The sequence below is a fragment of the Eretmochelys imbricata genome, chromosome 17, assembly GCF_965152235.1.
Source record: "Eretmochelys imbricata isolate rEreImb1 chromosome 17, rEreImb1.hap1, whole genome shotgun sequence".
In the NCBI taxonomy this organism is placed as follows: domain Eukaryota; kingdom Metazoa; phylum Chordata; order Testudines; family Cheloniidae; genus Eretmochelys; species Eretmochelys imbricata.
Genome location: NC_135588.1, coordinates 25,279,563 through 25,301,068, shown reverse-complemented (window position 1 = coordinate 25,301,068; position 21,506 = coordinate 25,279,563). Strand labels below are relative to the sequence as shown.

The 21,506-nt window shown below is 54.4% G+C and overlaps 1 protein-coding gene across 1 annotated transcript in view; it reads left to right on the top strand.

Moving 5' to 3' along the window:
* Window positions 1-18,344, top strand: part of MLXIPL (MLX interacting protein like) — a 57,133-nt gene extending 38,789 nt beyond the window's left edge. The window contains exons 11-17 of the mRNA XM_077836638.1: window positions 6,908-7,082; window positions 8,959-9,071; window positions 9,336-9,455; window positions 9,951-10,078; window positions 11,394-11,517; window positions 15,478-15,607; window positions 16,549-18,344. Coding sequence (XP_077692764.1) covers window positions 6,908-7,082; window positions 8,959-9,071; window positions 9,336-9,455; window positions 9,951-10,078; window positions 11,394-11,517; window positions 15,478-15,607; window positions 16,549-16,670 — 912 coding nt within the window. The 3' untranslated portion in view covers window positions 16,671-18,344. The remainder of the gene's footprint in view (window positions 1-6,907; window positions 7,083-8,958; window positions 9,072-9,335; window positions 9,456-9,950; window positions 10,079-11,393; window positions 11,518-15,477; window positions 15,608-16,548) is intronic.
* Window positions 18,345-21,506: the final 3,162 nt, after the last annotated feature.

Genomic DNA, 21,506 nt, shown 5'->3' with positions numbered 1-21,506 from the left:
GGTGGGTCAGGGCAGGAGTGAGGGGCACTGGTGGAGATGGGGGGCATTGGGGCTGGATGAACAGGGGAGTGTCAGGGCAGGAGCGAGGGGCATTGGCAGAGCTGGGGGCATTGGCGCTGGATGAACCCGGGGGTGTCAGGGCAGGAGTGAGGGGCACTGGTGGAGCTGGGGGGCATTGGAGCTGGATGAGCAGGGGGTGTCTCAGGGCAGGAGCGAGGGGCATTGGCAGAGCTGGGGGCATTGGGGCTGGATGAGCCGGGGGTGGGTCAGGGCAGGAGTGAGGGGCATTGGCAGAGCTGGGGGCATTGGCGCTGGATGAGCCTGGGGTGGGTCAGGGCAGGAGTGAGGGGCATTGGAGCTGGATGAGCCGGGGGTCGGTCAGGGCAGGAGTGAGGAGCACTGGTGGAGATGGGGGGCATTGGAGCTGGATGAGCAGGGGGTGTCTCAGGGCAGGAGCGAGGGGCATTGGCAGAGCTGGGGGCATTGGGGCTGGATGAGCAGGGGAGTGTCAGGGCAGGAGTGAGGGGCATTGGCAGAGCTGGGGGCATTGGGGCTGGATGAGCAGGGTGTGCGTCAGGGCAAGAGCGAGGGCCATTGGCAGAGCTGGGGGCATTGGGGCTGGATGAGCAGGGTGTGCGTCAGGGCAGGAGTGAGGGGCATTGGCAGAGCTGGGGGGTCATTGGGGCTGGATGAGGAGGGGGTGGGTCAGGGCAGGAGCAAGGAGCATTGGTGGAGCTGGGGGACATTTGGGCTGGGCGAACAAGGGGGACATCAGATCATAAATCACAGAAATGTAGGGCATGAAGGCACCTTGAGATGTTGTCTAGTCTGTCCCCTGCACTGAGGCAGGATTAAGTATTAGCTTGACTGTCCCTGACAGGTGTTTGTCTAATCTGATCTAAAAACCTCCAATGATGGAGATTCCACAACCTCCCTAGGCAATTTATTCCAGTGCTTAACCCCCCTGACATTCAGGAAATTCTTCCTAGTGTCCAACCTAATCCTCACTTGCTGCAATTTAATCCTATTGCTTCTTTTCCTGTCTTCAGTGGCTAAGGAGAACAATTTATCACCCTCCTGTTTATGACAACCTTTTAGGTACCTGAAGACTGTTATCATGTCCCCCATTGCCAGACCTGAAGAAGAGCTCTGCAGGTCTCAAAAGCTTGTCTCTCTCACCAACAGAAGTTGGTCCAATAAAGGATATTACCTCGCCCACCTTGTCTCAGTACACCACCACCCCCCAGTCTTCTCTTCTCCAGACTAAACAAACCCAATTTTTTCAATCTTAGATTCATAGATATTTAGGTCAGAAGGGACCATTATGATCATCTAGTCTGACCTCCTGCACAACGCAGGCCACAGAATTTCACCCACCACTCCTGCAAAAAACCTCACACCTATACCTGTGCTATTGAAGTCCTCAAATCGTAGTTTAAAGACTTCAAGGAGCAGAGAATCCTCCAGCAAGTGACCCATGCCCCATGCTACAGAGGAAGGCGAAAAACCTCCAGGCCCTCTTCCAATCTGCCCTGGAAGAAAATTCCTTCCCCACCCCAAATATGGCAATCAGCTAAATCCTGAGCATATGGGCAAGATTCATCAGCCAGATACTACAGAAAATTCTTTCCTTTGTAACTCGGATCCCACCCCATCTAATATCCCATCACAGACCATTGGGCCTATTTACCATGAATATTTAATTACCAAAACCATCTTATCCCATCATACCATCTCCTCCATAAACTTATTGAGTTTAATCTTAAAGCCAGATAGATCTTTTGCCCCCACTGCTTCCCTTGGAAGGCTATTCCAAAACTTCACTCCTCTGATGATTAGAAACCTTCGTCTAATTTCTAGTCTAAATTTCCTGGTGGCCAGTTTATATCCATTTGTTCTTGTGTCCACATTGGTACTGAGCTTAAATAATTCCTCTCCCTCTCCGGTATTTATCCCTCTGATATATTTATAAAGCGCAATCATATCTCCCCTCAACCTTCTTTTAGTTAGGCTAAACAAGCCAAGCTCCTTGAGTCTCCTTTCATAAGACAAGTTTTCCATTCCTCGGATCATCCTACTAGCCCTTCTCTGTACCTGTTCCAGTTTGAATTCATCCTTCTTAAACATAGGTCATGTTTTCTAGACCGTTAGTCATTTTTGTTGCTCTTCTCTAGACTTTCTCCAGTTTGTCCACATCTTTCCCAAAGTATGGTGCTCAGAACTGGACACAATACTTCAGCTGAGGACTAATCAATGCAGAGTAGAGTGAAATAATTATTTCCTGTGTCTTGCTTACAACACTCCAGTTAATACAGCCCAGAATAATGTTTGCTTTTTTTGTAACAAGTATTACATTGTTGATCCATATTCAGTTTGTGATCCACTATAACCCCCAGATCCTTTTCTGCAGTACTCCTTCCTAGGCAGTCATTTTCCATTTTGTATTTGTGCAGTTGTTTATTCCTTCCTAAGTGGAGAACTTTGCATTTGTCCTTATTGAATTTCCTCCTATTTACTTTAGATCATTTCTCCAGTTTGTCCAGAACATTTTGAATTATAATCCTACCCTCCAAAGCACTTGCAACACCTCCCAGTTTAGTATCATTCGCAAACTTTATAAGTGTACTCTGTATGCAATCATTGGTAAAGATATTGATTAGAACCAGACCCAGGCCAGATCCTTGTGGGACCACACTCGATATGCCCTTCCAGCTTGATTGTGAGCCATTGATAACCACTCTCTATGTGCAGTTTTGCAGCCAGTTGTGCACCCACCTTATAGTAGGTTCATCTAGGTTGTATTTCCCTAGTTTGTTTATGAGGTCATGTGAGACAGTATCAAAAGCCTTACTAAAGTCAAGATATACCACATCTATCATTTCCCCTCATCCACAAGGCTTGTTACCATGTCAAAGAAGGATATTATATTGGTTTGACATGATTTGTTCTTGACAAATCCATGTTGACTATTACTTATCATCTTATTATCTTATAGGTGCTTAACAAATTGATTGTTTGATTATTTGCTCCATTATCTTTCCGGGTACAGAAGTTAAACTGACTGATCTGTGATTCCCTGGGTTTTCTTATTCCCCTTTTTATAGACAGATACTATATTTGCCCTTTCCTGTCCTCTGGGATCTTTCCCGTCCTCCATGAGTTCTCAAATATAATCGCTAATGGCTCAAAGATCTCTTCAGTCAGTTCTTTGAGTATTCTAGGATGTATTTCATCAAGTTTGAAGACTTCTAACTTGTCTAAGGAATTCTTAACTTGTTCTTTTCCTATTTTAGCCTCAAATCCTGCCCCATTTACACTGATGTTCTCTATGTTAGTTGTCTGATCATTGCTAACTTTTTTGGTGAAAACTGAAATAAAAAAGGTTTCAGAGTAGTAGCCATATTAGTCTGTATCCGCAAAAAGAAAAGGAGTACTTGTGGCACCTTAGAGACTAACAAATTTATTTGAGCGTAAGCTTTTGTGAGCTACAGCTCACTTCATCGGATGCATTATAAATAAAAAGGCATTTAACGCTTCAACCAATGCTGCATTTTCTGTTATTGTCTTTCCTTGCTCATTTAATAAAAGGCCTACCCTGTCCCTGGTCTTCCTGTTGCTTCTCATGTATTTGTAAAATACTTTCCTGTTACCCTTTATATCCCTAGCTAGTTTAGTCTTATTTTGTTTCTTGGCCTTTATAATGTTGTCCCTATATGCTTGTGTTGTTTGTTTATATTCATCCTTTGTAATTTTACCGAGTTTCCACTTCTTGTATGACACTTTTTTGAGTTTCAGGTCATTGCAGATCTCCTGGTTAAGCCAGGGTGGCTTCTTAATCATACTTCCTATCTTTCCTACGCAGTGGAATAGTTTGCTCTTGTGACCTTAACGATGTCCCTTTGAAAAACGGCGAACTCTCCTGAACTCTTTTTTCTCTTAGACTGGCTTCCCATGGGATCTTACCTACCAGTTCTCTGTGTCTGGTAAAGTCTGCCTTCTTGAAGTCCATTGTCTTTATTCAGCTGTTCTCCCTCCTACCATTCCTTAGAACAGGGATGGGCAAACTTTTTGGCCTGAGGGCCACATCGGGTTTCTGAAATTGTATGGTTTCAGAGTAGCAGCCATGTTAGTCTGTATTCGCAAAAAGAAAAGGAGTACTTGTGGCACCTTAGAGACTAACTAATGATTTCATCATTCATTTTCCACTGAATGTATCCGATGAAGTGAGCTGTAGCTCACGAAAGCTCATGCTCAAATAAATTGGTTAGTCGCTAAGGTGCCACAAGTCCTCCTTTTCTTTTTTTGAAATTGTATGGAGTGCCGGTTAGGAGAGGCTGTGCCTCTCCAAACAGCCAGGCATGGCCTGGCCCCCGCCCCCTATCCGACCCCCCCGTGCTTCTCGCCCTCTGATGGCCCCCTGGGACTCCTGCCCCATCCAACTCCCCTGTTCCCTGACGGCCCCCCCGGGACCCCTGCCCCATCCACCCCCCACTCTCTGTCCCCTGACTGCCCCCAGACCCCCCACCCCTAACTGCCCCCCGCCGCCCCATCCAACTCCCCTCTCCTTCCTGACTGCCCCCCAGGACCCCTGCCCCATCCAACCACCCCTTCTCCTTGACCGTCCCTGGAACCTCCGCCCCTGACTGCCCCATCCAACCCCCCCTCCTTCCTTACTGCCACCCCCAGGACTCGTGCCCCCATTCAACCACCCTGTTCCCCGCCCTCTGACAGCCCTGACCCCTATTCACACCCCCGCCCCCTGACCACCACCCCGAATTCCCCTGCCCCCTCGCCAACTCCCCTCCCCCACTCCCTGCCCCCTTACCATGCTGCCTGGAGCACCGGTGGCTGGTGATGTGGCTGCACCAGGACAGGCAGCCGCGGTACCCAGCTGCAGCCAGCCACGCACTGCACAGCCCAGAGACTGGGTCAGGCAGCTGCGCTGCATGGCACAGAGACTGGGTCAGGCCGGGCTCTGCAGCTGTGCTGCCCCAGGAGCTCGCAGCCCCCCCGCCTGGAGCATCGCACTGGCAGCACAGTGCGCTGAGGCTGTGGGGGAGGGGGGACAGCGGGGGAGGGGCCGGGGGCGAGCCTCCCGGGCCAGGAGCTCAGGAGCTGGGCAGGAGGGTTCCGCGGGCCGGATGTGGCCCACGGGCCGTAGTTTGCCCACCTCTGCCTTAGAACCACAAACTCTGTCATTTTATGGTCACCTTCACCCAAGCTACCTTCCACCTTCAGATTCTCAGCTAGTTCCTCCTTGTTTGTCAGAATCAAATCCAGAACAGCCTCTCCCCTAGTCGCTTTCTCCACCTTCTCTAATAAAAAGTTGTCTCCAATGCATCCCAAGAACCCATTGGATAATCTGTGCCCTGCTGTGTTATTTTCCCAACAGATATCTGAGTAGCTGAAGTCCCCCATCACCACCAAGTCCTGTGCTTTGGATGATTTTATTAGTTGTCTAAAAAACAGTGTCATACACCTCTTCTTCCAGGTAGACTCCTTACCATGACATCACCCTTGTTTTTTACCCCTTTTATCCTTTCTCGGAGACTTTCAACAGGTCTGCCTCCCACTGTTGTCTCAGTCTCAGGGCAAGTGTAGATATCTTTGATATACAAGGCAACTACTCCTCTCCTGCCTGGCCTTCCTGAACAAGCTGTACCCTTCTATACCAGTATTCCAGTCATGTGACTAATGCCACCAAGTTTCTGTGATGCCAGTTCTGTTCTATTTATGATTACTCACTAGTATTTCTAGTTCTTCCTGTTTATTCCCCATATTTCTTGCATTAGTATACAGACAATGGACATGTTTATTACATTTCCCCTCTATATTCCCTCTGGTCTCTCCTTTGTCCATGCTGTGATTTCCCATGTTCCCCCCCAGATTCAGATGCTTCACCCAAGTCTCTTTGTTCTAGATTTACCTGTGGGCTTTTGTCTGCTACCCCTGTTGGACCTAGTTTAAAGCCCCCTCACTAGTTTAGCCAGTCTGCATCTGAAGACACTCTTCCCCTTCCAAGACAGGTGGACCCCCATCTCTGCTCAGCAGCCCTTCTTCTCACAACAGGATTCCATGATCGAGGAAACCAAAGTGCCCGGTGACACCATCAGGGCAGGAGCGAGGGGCATTGGTGGAGCTGGGGGGAATTGGGGCTGGACAAGCAGGGGGTGGGTCAGGGCAAGAGTGAGGGGCATTGACAGAGCTGGGGGGACATTGGGGATGGACAAGCATGGGGTGTGTCAGGGCAGGAGCGAGGGGTATCAGCAGAGCTTGGGGGGCACTGGGGACTGGACAAACCCAGGCTGTACCAGCCCAGGAGTGAGGGGCACTGGCAGAGCTCGGGGGGCACTCAGGATGGTATTTTATGCCCTGTATTTCCAAGTGGAGAGCATTTCCTCAGGTTAAAGAAAATCCCGTTTCCCCCTGCCTGGCTCAGGGCTGGCAAAGGGTCCCTTGGCCGCCCATGGGGGCCGTCTCACATGGCGCTGCTCCCCTGGAGAGGGCTCCCCCAGCAGCACCAGTTATGCAGTGCCCAACCACCAGCCCAGCACACAGTCAGCTTTCCGACCATGGGGTTCTCAGGGCCTGATCTTTGTCCAGTCCCTGGGAGCCCCAGGGCTCATGCCATGTTGCTGTAACCTTGTGAGGAGTTGGGGGCCCTTCCTTCTCGCCATCCCCTTCATGGAGTAGGTCTAGTTTGACCATGACCCTCACGGGCAGTGACCAGCTCTCCTTATCTACAAGAGTCAAGCTGCTGTAGGTACTTTAAAGACTGTCTCCTGTGTGCTGGTTGGGGAAAAGCCCTGGCCCCTTTTCGCCCTTGGCCTTGTGGGTCGCAGGCCTGAGACTTTCAGCCAGGGAGCCCAAAGTGCAAACTCCTTCTCTCTGGCTTCTCTCTTCGCAGGAAGGGGGCCTTGCCGAAGTCCCCTCTGACTTCCTGCCCCGCATGGCCCAGCTGAGTCCGGGGCTGTCTCCTGGCTCCAGCCCTTCCCAGTCTGTCCCCATCATACTGGCTGTGGCACAGCCGGGATCCCTGCTCGTCCCCAAGACGGAGCAGCTCTCCCCCCCGTCGGCCTGTGGTGAGCAGTGCGGCGTCTTTGACAACTTCTCTTTGATTACCAGAGAGAGCAAACACCCCTGTAGGTCATGCAGGCTCAGCAACCTTTCAGTGGGGGAAATCCAGCTGAAGAAGGCTCCCCCCTGTATTGCCAGAGTCAGAGCTGAGCAGGTTGCTGGTGCTGCCCCCCTGAGATCCTCTTGAAGATCCACCCCACCCCTCAGTTCTGTTTATTAACCCAGGAGATGGATGGGTGGGTGTTGACAATACAGAGAGATTGAGGTTAGCAGAGACTAGGCAGGCAGGTGAGAAAAGAGAGACCCAGAAAAGCCAGGACACAGAGCCACACCAGGGACACGACACCAGAGCCAGCCTTGCTGCCATACTGCTGCCCTAGAGTGGCAGAACCATGCAGACAACTTGAATCAGCTTGACTTAGCTGACAGGGTCCTGGTGGGCAACTGCATGCAAGGTCAGTGGGCAGTTCCAGGGGGAACTGGTGCAAAATGCTGGAGGGTCGGTCGCCAACAGGGCAACCCAGGGCAGCTGGTTGGAGTCTTTTTCTCAATATTTTTTCTGCAAAAATATGCCTTTCACCAAATGGAAAATGCTTGCAGTAACTCTTCCTTCTGCTTGAAAGGTTCTGCTTTTACAATGGAAAAAAAAAAGAAATCACTATTCTTTCAGTAAAAATATCAACTTGAGTTAAAATGTATGTTTTTTTGGAAAAAGTAATTCAATGTTTAGTTTTCAAAAACCAAAAACGTTTGCCTGAAATGTTATTTTTTAAAACAAACCTTTTTAGGTGGTTTCAGGTTTTCTTTGAAAATCCACATTTTTTGCTGAAAGTTTTGGGAGAAAAACCCCCCAAAAGTTCAAAATTTCTCAGGGAACATAACAGGCATTTTTCAAGCAGCTCTGAAATTCGTGGTAATCTTCCCACTCCCACCCCTGCTGGGTTCCTGTGCCCACAATGGATCACCCATCACAGCGAGAACAGAAAGGGGCAATGAAAAGTACTAGGGGCACCACTACTGGTTAGCATAAGAGCTTGTAGGATCTCTCCCGGCTCTGCTACTGACCTGCTGTGTGAACTTGGGCAAATCACTTAACTTGTCTAATGATAATAGCTCATGCCTGCCTCCTGGTGGGATTGAGAAGAGTCGGTAAAAGCACTGAGGTTCCTCTGATGGAAAGCACTACCGATGGATACGGTGCTATTAGCATGTCAAAGACAAGGCCTGTTGGGATCAGAAAGGAGCACAGGGAGCTTTGACAGAGGTATGGAGAGAGGAATGAATTTACACACACCCCAATATGGGAACACGGGGACTCATGGTGAACCTAGGAGGCACCATAGAATGGATAGAATGACTCCTTTCTTTGGATGCAGTGTATAATCTGTGGGACTCACTGCTGCAGGACATTATGGAGGCGCATGGCTTTGTGAGATTCAGCAGTGATTAGACTGTGACTTGAGTGAGGCTAGGATTGGCAGGGACAGTGTCTGGGATCAGTGTCAAGGGCCATCATCTCCTTGCTTCAGGGCACAGACTGCTCTATCACTGCGTGGTCAGGAAGCAATGCCTCCCATCCCCAGCTCCACCTTGCTCAGTGTGGTGCATTATGGAGAGGTGATCCCTTTCCCTGAAGTCCCTGGCATTGGCCAGTCAGTGCCGGGCCGCTGCACCAGTGGGGCTCTCGGTCTGCTCCAGGGCACCTGTCCTTCTGTCTCTGTTGCGCAGTGGGACGGGACCCTGAGCCTGCCTGTGTGGGAGGCTCGCAGGACCCAGCCTAGGCAGTCATGCCCCCATCTCAGCCCCTGCACTGGGGCAGGTCCTGGAGCCAGTAGGCGCTGCCCACTCAGCCCCGCCCAACAGTCTCGTTTTATCTTCCAGCCAGTGACTGGCCGAAGCCTGGACGAGTCTCCCCAGTGCCAGTCGGAGTGCTGACTGCCAGGATCTCACCGCATCACTCCACCCCCAGCCAGGGCAGGCCAGAGTCCAGCAAGGTACGCAACAGTCCAGGGCTCCCAGGGGGACAGCTCCTCCCTGGGGGTGTCTCCTCTCTGCCCACCCAACAGGCACAGCCCTCTCCTCCCCGCCCCTTCAGGGCTCCAGATTGCCCTGCTTCACATCCCTTGTGCTCCCATCACATCGCACCCACTCCCCCTGTTGCAACATCTATGGGTCTGTCCTGGCCTTGGCTCAGGTTGGGGGTTCTGGGCGTCTCCCCCACACCCCTTGGGGTGCCTGATTCTGCCCCTGCCCTGCAGACAGAGAGCCGCCGCATCACGCACATCTCCGCCGAGCAGAAGAGACGCTTCAACATCAAGCTGGGCTTTGACACCCTCCACGGGCTGGTGAGCACCTTGAGTGCCCAGCCTAGCATCAAGGTGAGTGAGAGGGGAACAAACCCCAAAGTGGGCACTGAGGGCAGGACTGGCAGCTCCCCAGGGGACACCCAGTGCCCAAAGTACCAAACCTCTCATAATTACGGTGCCCCAGACCCCCAGGAGAGTCCCCAGAGCTGGGAGTGGGAGTGCCAGGCTCGGGCTGCATCAGTGATTCAGCTTTGCCCTGGCCAGGCAGCTCTTGTGTGTCCCTGCAGCTCTAGGCCCCCAGCCAACCGCTCCCCTCAGCACCTTTCCCCAGCTATAGACTGTCCCTTGGCCCTCCCATCATGGAATGGGGCTTTCTGTGCTGTCCAACCACCTAGGTCTCGGAGACCCTGTAGGGGTGGCTGAGCGAGGCCATGTCTCTCCAAAACCCTGAAAGGCCCAGCACCCTGCTGGGCAGCTCCTTCCTCCTGGGAGGCAGAGCGGTGGGAGGGGGCTGAGAGACAGCCACAGGAGATCAGCGTCACTCAGCCCCCACATCTGGCCCCTCAGGTCAGCAAGGCCACCACGCTGCAGAAGACAGCAGAGTACATCTACAAGTTGCAGCAGGAGAGGGCTGCCCTGCAGGATGAGACGCAGCGGTTGCGGGAGCAGATCGAGGAGCTCAACACAACCATCAAGTAGGATAGGGGGAGAAGGGAGGGGAGCCAGGCCAAAGGACGGGAAGGGCAGAGACGGGCAGGGAGCCAAGCTGGGGAGGGGAGCGGACAAGGAGTGTGCTGCAAAGGGTGACCACTCAATCGGGGGTGCTCTTCCCTTGTCAGTGCTGAACTTAATCCCCTAGCGTGATGCAAAGGGGTACTAGGCTGCTGTCTGCTGAATGAGATGTCACATCTAAAAGGGGGCCCTTCCTGTGAAGCTGGCGGTGCAGTGTTGCTGTGCTGTGTGTGCTATCAGCAGCTGCTGTGTTCCACCCCAGAAGCGGTGGCACATCAGTCATGTGGGAGGAGGTTTCCCACTATGTTTGTAATGCATTTTGGGGCCCGGAGATGGAGAATGCCCCAGCAATGCAGGGTTATTATTAATGGAGCCAAGGTGCGCTGCCCCCTTCCCTGAAGCACTCAACCTGCCATGGTGCCAATGCGGGGTGGATTAGCCTGTGTGGGCACAGCTCCCCATACAGCCCCAGCTCCTCTCTCCACAATTCATTCGCTCCGGTTTGATTGTAAATGCCCCACGTAGTCATGCTGGGAGGCTGGGGCTGCAGGAAATGGGCTTGATGCTGCCTCTGCTACAGCCCTGGGAGCCAGCCCTTCCAGAGAGGGGCAGAACCTGGAGCCCACACACAGGGGCCTTGGGAAGGATCACCCCCCCCCCCGAGGGGAACCGAGGAGCCTGACCAGCCCACCCCAGTGGGCCCTAGGTACCAGGGGCAGGATGAGAGCAGGATGCTGTGCACAGGCAGGTACAGGAAGGGGAGCAATGGGTGGGCCCCAGCCAGCTTCACCCGGATGCAAGCATTAGCCCCCTCTCCCCACCCCCATAGCCCTGTCCCCCATGGCCAGGTGGAGGGTGGCACCAGGAGCCTGGCACCTCTTAGAGAGCCTGGCATGGCCATCAGTATGGGGCAGCCCTCAGCGGGAGAAAGTGCACGGGGAGGTGGGCAGGAGCCGCCTGCTGCCACAGGAATGGGGGTGCTGCCCACCACCACTTCTTGCTGACACATCTCAGAAGTGGGGCTTTCCCCAGGTGACCATCAGCCATGGAATTGCTAATCGCTGGTGATCAGCTCGGCCATGCCTAGGGCACGGTGCCAGTCAATCGCTCCCTGCCACAGCATCCTTCCTGGACGAGGCTGGAGCACAGCAGGGGGTGAGGGTGGCTGGAGAGCTAGGCCTGGGGGCGGGACGTTGACTGTTTTCCCCAGTGCCGATCTCTCTGTGTGTGTGCCTGTCAACCGAGGCAGACAGGCACCATCTTCTTGTGCCCCTGCAGCCTGTGCCAGCAGCAGCTGCCTGCTACAGGAGTGCCCATCACCCGCCAGCGCTTCGACCAGATGCGTGACATGTTTGACGAGTACGTCCGCTCCTGCACGCTGAAGAACTGGAAGTTCTGGGTTGTATCCTTTGGAGATGGGCGCCCCACCCCACTGCCCCCTGCCCAAACATGTGGGGTCCCTGCAGCTTCTTAGGGTGCTGAGGAGGGCCAAAGATGTTACCATGGTGACAGCCTCCTGGAGGCAGACACCTCACAGCTCCTCCCCTCTTCCATCACTTCTAGAGGGGAGACACCAGGGCCCTGTGTTCCCTGTGCCTGCTAGAGTCTGGGTGTTAGAAAATGGCTCTGAGTCCCTGGCTTCTATGCCCCGCTCATGCACCCCACGCACTGGGACCACAGGTATCAGCCTGCTTCCTGGAGCCAGCTGGAGGTTTTCAAGACTTTGAAGCCCACTCCCCTATGCTAGTCTCCAGATCCCCTCTGCAGCCCCAGTGACATCACCTAGGGTCCAAGCTGGACTTTTGAACAGCAGTGTCCCCTTAAAAGCTGCAGAGTCCTGTGGCACCTTATAGACTAACAGACGTATTGGAGCATAAGCTTTCGTGGGTGAATACCCTCTTCGTCGGATGCATATAGTGGAAATTCCCAGAGGCAGGTGTAAATATGCAAGCAAGAATCAGGCTAGGGATAACAAGGTTAGTTCAATCAGGGAGGATGAGGCCCTTACTGCTCCAGCCCAGGGTGTCTCTTACACTGCTCTGCTGATGAAAAGCAGCCCATCCAGGCTCTACTCACACAGCCAAAAGCATGTGAAGGCACACCCAGCAAATTACATGAATGCTCTCACAGCCACTCATTAACTGTATATAGGATGACATCCGCAAATCCCCCAGCCCCAGCGTTGCACCTCAGAAATGTGCATCTCGCACTGCTCAAGACCCCCTTGACCAATGTAAGCTAATAGTCAGGACTGGATTAATCCTCCTGTGGGCCCGGGGCTATTAGATTTTGTTGGGCCCCTGGGGGTTTGGAGTGGGGGAGTGGGCTCAGGGCTGGGGCAGGGGATTGGGGTGCAGGAGGGGGTGCAGCTCTAATGGGGGTGGGCTCTGGAGTGGAGCCAGGGATGGGATGGGGGTTGGGGTTCAGCAGGAGGTTCATGGTGCAGGTTCTGGGAGGGAGTTTGGGTGCAGGCGGGGGTTCCAGGCTGGGGTAGGAGGTTGGGCTGCAGGATGGGGTGTGGGATCTAGGCTCTGGCCGGGAGGCGCTTAGTTTGGGCAGCTCCTGGTCAGCAGTGCAGCAGGGCTAAGGCAGGATCCCTGCCTGTCCGGGCTCCGCGCTGCTCTGCTCCCCGAGATGTCCGGCATGTCTGGTCCCTTTGCAGAGGGGGCCAGGCCACTCTGCACAGTGCACGCTGCCCGTGCCCGCTGGCGCCCCACGCAGCTCCCCTTGGCTGCGGTACCAGGCCAGTGCGAGCTGCGGAGCCAGTGCTGGGGGCGGGGCAGCGCGCAGAGGTTCCCCGGACGCCCCTCGCTTGGGGGCCGCAGGGACGTAGCGATGAGTGGGTGCTCGCGGCTGCAGCCAGCGCGCAGACTTCCCGCGGGCCGAATGGAAGAAGCAGCGGCCGCATCTGCCTGCAGGGCCCCCGCAGTCCGCAGCTCTGAGCCGCGGCCCCTAAGCCCCTGCCTTAATCTGGCCCTGCCAAGAGAGCTAAAAGCAAAGCCGCTTGTCCCACCGTAAACTGCGACACATTTCACAGGCTGTTTCCTCTCAGCCTGGGACAATCCTGCCAGGGGCGCCCAGTGTCTAATCTGCGGGGGGGTGCTCTCCCTGGCTCCGCCCAGGCCCCCCCCTCCTAATGCTTCCCCCAAGGCTCCGCCCCCGCCCTGCTTCTTCCCGCCTCTGGCCCGCCCCATCGCTTCCTGCCCTCACCCCACCCAGTTCCCTCGGCGCCGACTCCGTGGGTGCTCGGGGGCTGGAGCACCCGGGGGAAAAATTGGTGGGTGCTGAGCTCCCCCCGCCCAGCTCACCTCTGCCTCGTCCCCCTCCCCCGAGCGCCCGGCACGCCTGGGAGGAGGAACGCGGCAGGCTCGGGGGAGGAGGCGGGGCCGGGGCGGGGATTGGGGGAGGGGTCCAATAGGGACAGCGGGGGGGGGGAGCACCCACTGGCGCAGAAAAAAGTTGCCGCCTGTGCCCAGTTCTACCCGCCCCCAACGCTGCTGCGCTTGCTTCCCCCCAACGCCTGCGGAGTCTGACGCCGCCCAACAGCTGATCCGCGGCGGCCGGGAGGCCTGGGAGGGAGCGGGAGGCGCTGAGGGACCGGGAGGCCGGGAGGCCTGGGAGGGAGCGGGAGGCGCTGAGGGACAGGCCGGCGGGCGGGAGGCCTGGGAGGGAGCGGGAGGCGCTGAGGGACAGGCCGGCCGGCGGGCGGGAGGCCTGGGAGGGAGCGGGAGGCGCTGAGGGACAGGCCGGCGGGCGGGAGGCCTGGGAGGGAGCGGGAGGCGCTGAGGGACAGGCCGGCCGGAGGCCTGGGAGGGAGTGGGAGACGCTGAGGGACGGGCCGGCCGGGAGGCCTGGGAGGGAGCGGGAGGCGCTGAGGGACGGGCCGGCCGGGAGGCCTGGGAGGGAGCGGGAGGCGCTGAGGGACAGGCCGGCGGGCGGGAGGCCTGGGAGGGAGTGGGAGGCGCTGAGGGACAGGCCGGCCGGAGGCCTGGGAGGGAGCGGGAGGCGCTGAGGGACGGGCCGGCCGGGAGGCCTGGGAGGGAGCGGGAGGCGCTGAGGGACAGGCCGGCCGGGAGGCCTGGGAGGGAGCGGGAGGCGCTGAGGGACAGGCCGGCGGGCGGGAGGCCTGGGAGGGAGTGGGAGGCGCTGAGGGACAGGCCGGCCGGAGGCCTGGGAGGGAGCGGGAGGCGCTGAGGGACAGGCCGGCGGGCGGGAGGCCTGGGAGGGAGCGGGAGGCGCTGAGGGACAGGCCGGCGGGCGGGAGGCCTGGGAGGGAGCGGGAGGCGCTGAGGGACAGGCCGGCCGGCGGGCGGGAGGCCTGGGAGGGAGCGGGAGGTGCTGAGGGACAGGCCGGCCGGCGGGCGGGAGGCCTGGGAGGGAGCGGGAGGCGCTGAGGGACAGGCCGGCCGGAGGCCTGGGAGGGAGTGGGAGACGCTGAGGGACAGGCCGGGCGGTGGGTGGGAGGCGCTGGGGTGGGTGGCTCTGGTAGAGGGGCTGCCTTGTCACTGCTCCAGCCCCAGAGCAGCCAGGGAGTTGGTGCCTATGACCCCTTCGCCCTTCAATGATCCCTCTCGCTCTTTCAAACGATCTGGCTTCCATGTGCAGAGGTGAGAGAGGAAAGGTAATGGGGAAGCCATTGTCTTATTTTATACCCTCCTCCTCTCTGTGAGGAACACCCACCCCCAGCTGGGGTGCAGACCATCACTCTGGTGTCCATGAGATTTGAAGCCCCTTTCAGGTAAATTATAAATTTCTTGCTGACACCATCTGTGTTCTTGACGTTTGAAGTGTCTTCAGGGATGACATGCAAGGCCTTTGTTTACAGCCCTTTCGTTATTTTGAAGGACCTAGTCTGTGGGCATTCTTCAGACTCACAGTGGTTTTCAGTAACAAACATATAGCAAAATCTCATGCCTCGCTCCACAATGACGATACGCATTTTAACAGCACAGCGATAGTCAGTAGATCCTGAGTTTTCAAATGATACCTTGCACTGCATGTTTTGTACAAAACGTATCAGAACACAAGTGGTGAACATGGGGTACAGGGTATCACCTGACCCCCCCACCCCACTCTTGCTATCCACATCCCCTGTAGTTCAACCCCCCGGTGTTGGTCCCCGGACACCAGTTCTTGTTCCCAGCAGGATGCTGTGGGCTTAGAGCTCATGTTCCTGCCCCCAAGATGAGCCTTGGCCTGGTCTGGCACCACACGGGGTGGCACTAACTCTGCAGCCTGCCATGTCACTCCCCAAGTGCCAGGAGTCAGCAGGAAAGGGGCAGCAGCAGAGGGAGGGACATGAGGGCTGGTCAGTCAGTTCTGCCTTGTGATGAGGAGTCCTTAACTGCTCTGTTTGCATCAGTTCAGCATCATCATCCGGCCTCTGTTTGAGTCCTTCAATGGCATGGTCTCCACAGCCAGCATAGACAGCCTCAGCCAGACATCACTAGCCTGGCTGGACCAGTATTGCTCCCTCCCAGCACTTCGGCCCAGTACGTAGTCCCACTTTGTCCCTTGCCTGCCCTGGAGAAGGCAGGGGCTGGCCCTGCCTGCCATGTGCTCCTAGCTTGCAACCCCTGCTGTTCGTGCCTGAGCTGGGTGGGAGGTCGGCTAAGTGCCGTGGTCAGAAGAACTGCACTGTGAGGGGGACATGTGAGGGGGCTGTGCTTGCATGGAGGGGGGGATGCTGTCTTGGAGGCGTGGTGCTCTCAGGGCCAGCTCTGGGGCTGCCCAAAGCTGCTCTGGCAATGCTCTTCCCCCCTTCCTTGGGGTCAGCAAGGGATTCACTTCCTAGCTCCATTTGGCCCTGGTTCTCCGGCTCCTGAGCTTGGTCAGAGGGAGGTTCAATCTCTACTCTAGCTGGGGTTCAGCGGCAGGGACCCGCCACACTGGGATGTGGTTCCGGGAGCAAGGTCAGGATTGGAAGGATGGGAAGGGAAGACTGGCTTGTTGGATGTACAGTGTCCTGGTCTGCAGCTATGGCACAGAGACATCAATGGTTTTCCAGTCTCATACTGTGGGCAAAGGGAAAGGCTGCACATTGCAAACCCAGAGGGAGGAGCAATACTTTTCACATCACACAATTAGCCTGTGGAATTCCCTTCCACATGAGCTCCCCAAGGTCAAGCTTAGCAGGATTCAATTAGGGGATTGGACAAAGGTGCAGATAATGAGAAGAGCCATGAGTACATGGGACAGGATTTAAGCCCTGCCAGGGGTTGGGAGGACACCTCCCATGGGACAGGTTATGCCATAGCTGCCCATTAACAGGGATCTTCCTGTGCAGCAGTTGGCCCAGGCCAGTGTGAGAGCTGGGATATGGGCTAGATGGCTGGCATGGCGGGCCCTGTGGTGAGTAGACAGACTGCCTGAAGCAGCTCAGAGCCTATCAGCAGAGAACACTGACTTGTCCCATTTGGTTTGGTCTCCGCAGCTGTCCTGAGCTCTCTCCGCCAGCTGAGCATTTCCACCTCCATCCTGACCGACCCGGCATGTGTACCCGAGCAGGCCACCCAGGCAGTGATGGGGACAGACCGCAGCAACAACTCCTCCTAGTTACAAGGGAGGGGCCCTTCACACATGGTAAGATGATTCATTTCTGCAGAACAACCATTCACCTTCACCAGCAAGAGTCTCCTATTGCAGTCTTGGTCCCGCCATTGCCATCCTGTCTCCCGGGGACTGCACCCCCATCCATGCGGCGGGAGGCCATCAGCAAAAGGAGAGACAAAATCAGTGCATGATCCAGGACACCTGCTGCATGGACACGTTCCACCACCCAAGATGCTGACGTCCAGAAGAACTTTCCCTCGGAAAATCCCTTACCTGAAAATAGCACCGTGCAAGGCTACAGAGTAACAAAATGATGGGAAATGCTGACGATCTTGGAGAACCTTGTTCCTTCACAACAACTCCCTCCAGGTGCTGACTTCGAACAAAAACACTGGTGTACTCTAACTTGAACAAGAGGCGGAGTGGCAAAGGCTGGTGACTATCACCAAGTGGAAGCTGAGGGACGACCCCAGATGTGAACGTGGAGAGCTTAGGCAAACATTTGAACACTGCCTGATGGAGTGCCCTGGCAACATCCTGTACTCCCAAGGAACTGTTTGAGATTAGTGAGAACACCAGGTCTTGGCTGCAGTTTTGGAGCGACAAGCTATGATGATGACCAGTGAGAGCAGGGCCCCAAGGAGCTCAGAGGAGCCCAGGGTGCCCACTGAGAGGAGAGCACCTTCCCCTACTCACTGCTCAGCTCTAGAGGCAGCAACCGCTGACCATGGGAGGGAATTACTCGGCTGCCTCTGGTTCCTGAGGAGAAAGATTTGGGCCTTCAGTCTTCCTGAAGCCTTGCTTTCTGAAGCAAGCAATGGAACCTGGTACTGCATCCCCAGAGATCAAGGGACAGAGAGACCACAAGAGCTGCAGAAAAGCCCACCTCAGCAGCAAGATGCTAGTGCCTCATCCCCCACTGGCCCTAGGGATGGAAGGGCCCCTGGAGAGTTGCTGATGATGAGGCTAGTGCATGAAGTTCTTTGTGGTTCCATGGAGGATGCCCCATGAGAAGGTCAGCATCTCTCATTGCCCAAGCCTTATCTTCACAAATATGGCTGCTTCCATTCAGTATGGGAGGGCCTAGACTCTGGATAACCAACTCTATCCAGAGTCTGTGTGTGTTTGCTTTAGTCTCCGGCCCATTGTTAATAGCTCCCATGTCCACACTAGGTCTGAGCGACTCTGGCTGGTGGGTGTTAAATTCTAAGCAGTGGTTGTTCTGGTCACATCTGGTCAATCCCCACCTCCCTTTCAGTCCAATTTGAACTCAGAAGCTGGCTTCTGGAGTGGAGAATACTGTACAAATCAACAGAAAGCTCTTGGTCATATTGTTGTTGTGCTAAGCTGAATAATTGGGCTGCTCGGTTGTCTCCTGCTGCATTTTGTTGCTCTTTCGCTCCTTTTCCTGTAATGTGAGCAACGTGTCTTCTTGTCTCTCATGTCTGGAACAGTAGCTCAAAGGCAGCTGCTGGATTTCCCCTTCATGGGTGTTTCCCAAGCAAAGGTTCTTTGTCTTTTAATTTTAGGATGTTCTAGAATGCAGGAGTTTTCCCATGAATGTTGTTTGATGTCATGTTGCCAAAGGAATGTCCTGTTCCTATATCCCATGCTGCATGCCCTGGCTCTGTAAGCAATGGCAGATCCTTTGTGATAAAGAGACTTTGTTCCTTCCCATTTTGGTGGTGTGTTTCTTAAGTTTTTCAGCATTTCTCACCCTGTTGCTGCCTCTGGAAAAATACACAGAACTGAGCAACGGGGCTCCTGCTGCCAAAAGCCCACAACAAAGGATTCCTCTTTTCCCTGGGCTCTGTAATACTCCAAGTGGAACATACTGTGAATAGATGATTTGCAAAGGAGCGTGCAGAGTAACCCTGCACCAGCCCCAGGCAGATTTCAGGTGCTTATGACTATGCAGGTGTCTCCATCTGCTGTCATAGAATCATAGAATATCAGGGTTGGAAGGGACCTCAGGAGGTCATCTAGTCCAACCCCCTGCTCAAAGCAGGACCAACACCAACTAAATCATCCCAGCCAGGGCTTTGTCAAGCCTGACCTTAAAAACTTCTAAGGAAGGAGATTCCACCACCTCCCTAGGTAACACATTCCAGTGTTTCGCCACCCTCCTAGTGAAAAAGTTTTTCCTAATATCCAACCTAAATCTCCCCCACTGCAATTTGAGACCATTACTCCTTGTTCTGTCATCAGCTACCACTGAGAACAGTCTAGATCATATCCTCTTTGGAACCCCCTTTCAGGTAGTTGAAAGCAGCTATCAAATCCCCCCTCATTCTTCTCTTCCGCAGACTAAACAATCCCAGTTCCCTCAGCCTCTCCTCATAAGTCATGTGTTCCAGTCCCCTAATCATTTTTGTTGCCCTCCGCTGGACTCTTTCCAATTTTTCCACATCCTTCTTGTAATGTGGGGCCCAAAACTGGACACAGTACTCCAGATGAGGCCTCACCAGTGTCGAATAGAGGGGAACGATCACATCCCTCGATCTGCTGGCAATGCCCCTACTTATACATCCCAAAATGCCACTGGCTTTCTTGGCAACAAGGGCACACTGTGCCTGCATATGACCTGCTGGTCCAAGAGCTAGAGCCACAACCTGTGTAAGAAGCAGGGGAAATGCTCCCATATTATATAAGGTGCAAAAGAGTCACAAATTAGGAGAAAGTCCAACTACAGGGAATAATAATAGCTCTGGGAGAGGAGGAGCCAGGGACGCAGGCCACACGCAGGGCAGTGGGATAGGGAAGCCACTCACCAGACCAGAGCCATTTCTGCCAGTAGTGATGCACCCCTGCACCCTCCTTCCTGGACTGTGCCTTTTCCTCCCCATGCCTCCTTCCCACACTCACCACCCCCGTGCTGGAGCCCCCAGAGCTCCCCTTGCTTGGCATTGCTGCCTACAGGGTTGGTGTTTCTCCACGGCATCTCCTGAGAACAGCCCGGGGTGGGTGTGATGGGCTCGGTCACAGAGACCCCGGGTGGGACTGTCACCTGACATAATGAAATTACCTCTGAACCCATTTTCCCTGATGGCTGGGGACTCTCCAGAATCCTGCCTTGTTGAGCAAGACACGCTACCCTGTTGCAACACAGACCCAGATCTGAACCACGTCCCCAAAGCTGCAGGCTTTAATTGAAAACCACTCAGCAGGTTACCTATCTCCAGCACCCAGACACCCAGTTCCCAGTAGGATCCAAACCCCAAATAAATCTGTTTTACTCTGTATAAAGCTTATTCAGGGTAAACTCATGAATTGTCCACCCTCTATAACACTGATAGAGAGATATGCACAGCTGTTTGCTCCCCCAGGTATTAATCACTTACTCTGGGTTTGTTAATAAACAAAAGTGATTTTATTAAGTATAAAAAGTAGGATTTAAGTGGTTTCAAATGATAACAGACAGAACAAAGTAAGTCACGAAGCAAAATAAAGCAAAAACATGCAAGTCTAAGCGTCTACATCCGATGAAGTGAGCTGTAGCTCACGAAAGCTTATGCTCGAATATATTGGTTAGTCTTTAAGGTGCCACAAGTACTCCTTTTCTTTTTGCGTCTACATTAAGAAACTGAATACAGGTAAATCTCACCCTCAGAGATTTTCCAATTACCTTCTTTCACAGACCAGACTCCTTCCTAGTCTGGGCCTAATCCTTTCCCCTGGTACGGTCCTTGTTAGTTCCAGCAGGCATCTTAGGTGAAAAGCAGGGGCTTTTTCATGACTGGGACCGCTTTGTCCTGCTCCATCCCCTTTATAGCTTTGGCACAAGGCAGGAATCCTTGGTCTCTCTGGGTCCCCACCCCTCCTTCTAAATGGAAAAGCACCAGGTTTAAGATGGATTCCAATATCATGTGGACCTCACTCTTCATTACACATGTCAGGTACACAGGAAGGCTTGCAGGTAAATAAACCCATTCACAACCAATTTTCCTAGTCAATGGCAGTCATCAAGATCCTAAGCCAGCATTAATGGCCCACGCTTTGCATAGTTACAATAGGACTTCAGAGTAATACTTCATATTTCTAGCTTTAGATACAAGAATGATACATTCATACAAATAGGATGAAAACACTTAGTAGATTATAAGCTTTGTAATGATACCTTACAAAAGACCTTTTGCATAAAGCATATTCCAGTTACATTATATTCACACATAAACATATTTCCATAAAACATATGGAGTGCAACGTCACAGTGGGTTTGAAGTTTTTACCACTGTCTCTGTGCACAGAGGGAAGGGCATGAAGCTAGAAAACAGCAGGTAGGAGAGCGGCTCTGGTGGCCCAGGGTGGTACTGGTCTGGCACACAGGGGTGCTGGGTTCTAGTCGTGGCGGTCATGTCATCATTTTGTGCCTCAGTTTCCCCATCTGCCAAACAAGGCTAATAGAACCAGCCTCCTGGGGAGGGTGCTGTGCAGGAGGGTGAGGGAAGGGCGCAGGGCACTGCTACCAAGAACCACACGACACCCTTCCCCGCCGGTGCAGATGCGGGACAGACCCTGCCAGGGTCACACAGAAGTCTGCGGCGGAGCTGGTATCCGAACCCCCGTTTCCAGCCTTCGCCCCTCACAGGACCCTTGCCGCGCACCAAGCGTCCCCCCGTTGCCTCCAGAGCGCATGCCCAAAGGGGACTGGCTGCAGTGCAGCCCTCCTTCGGCACGGGTCGCTTTGTCCGCAGGAGTGGCTCATCCCACACTAGCCTCTCCGCGCAGGCGTACAAACAACCGCTGGTGATGATAGCCTCTTTCCAGACTATGCGAGAACTGCGCGTGCGCGGGTCGTTTCCTGCCCATTGGATCGCAATGCCCCCGGCGTGGCCTCTG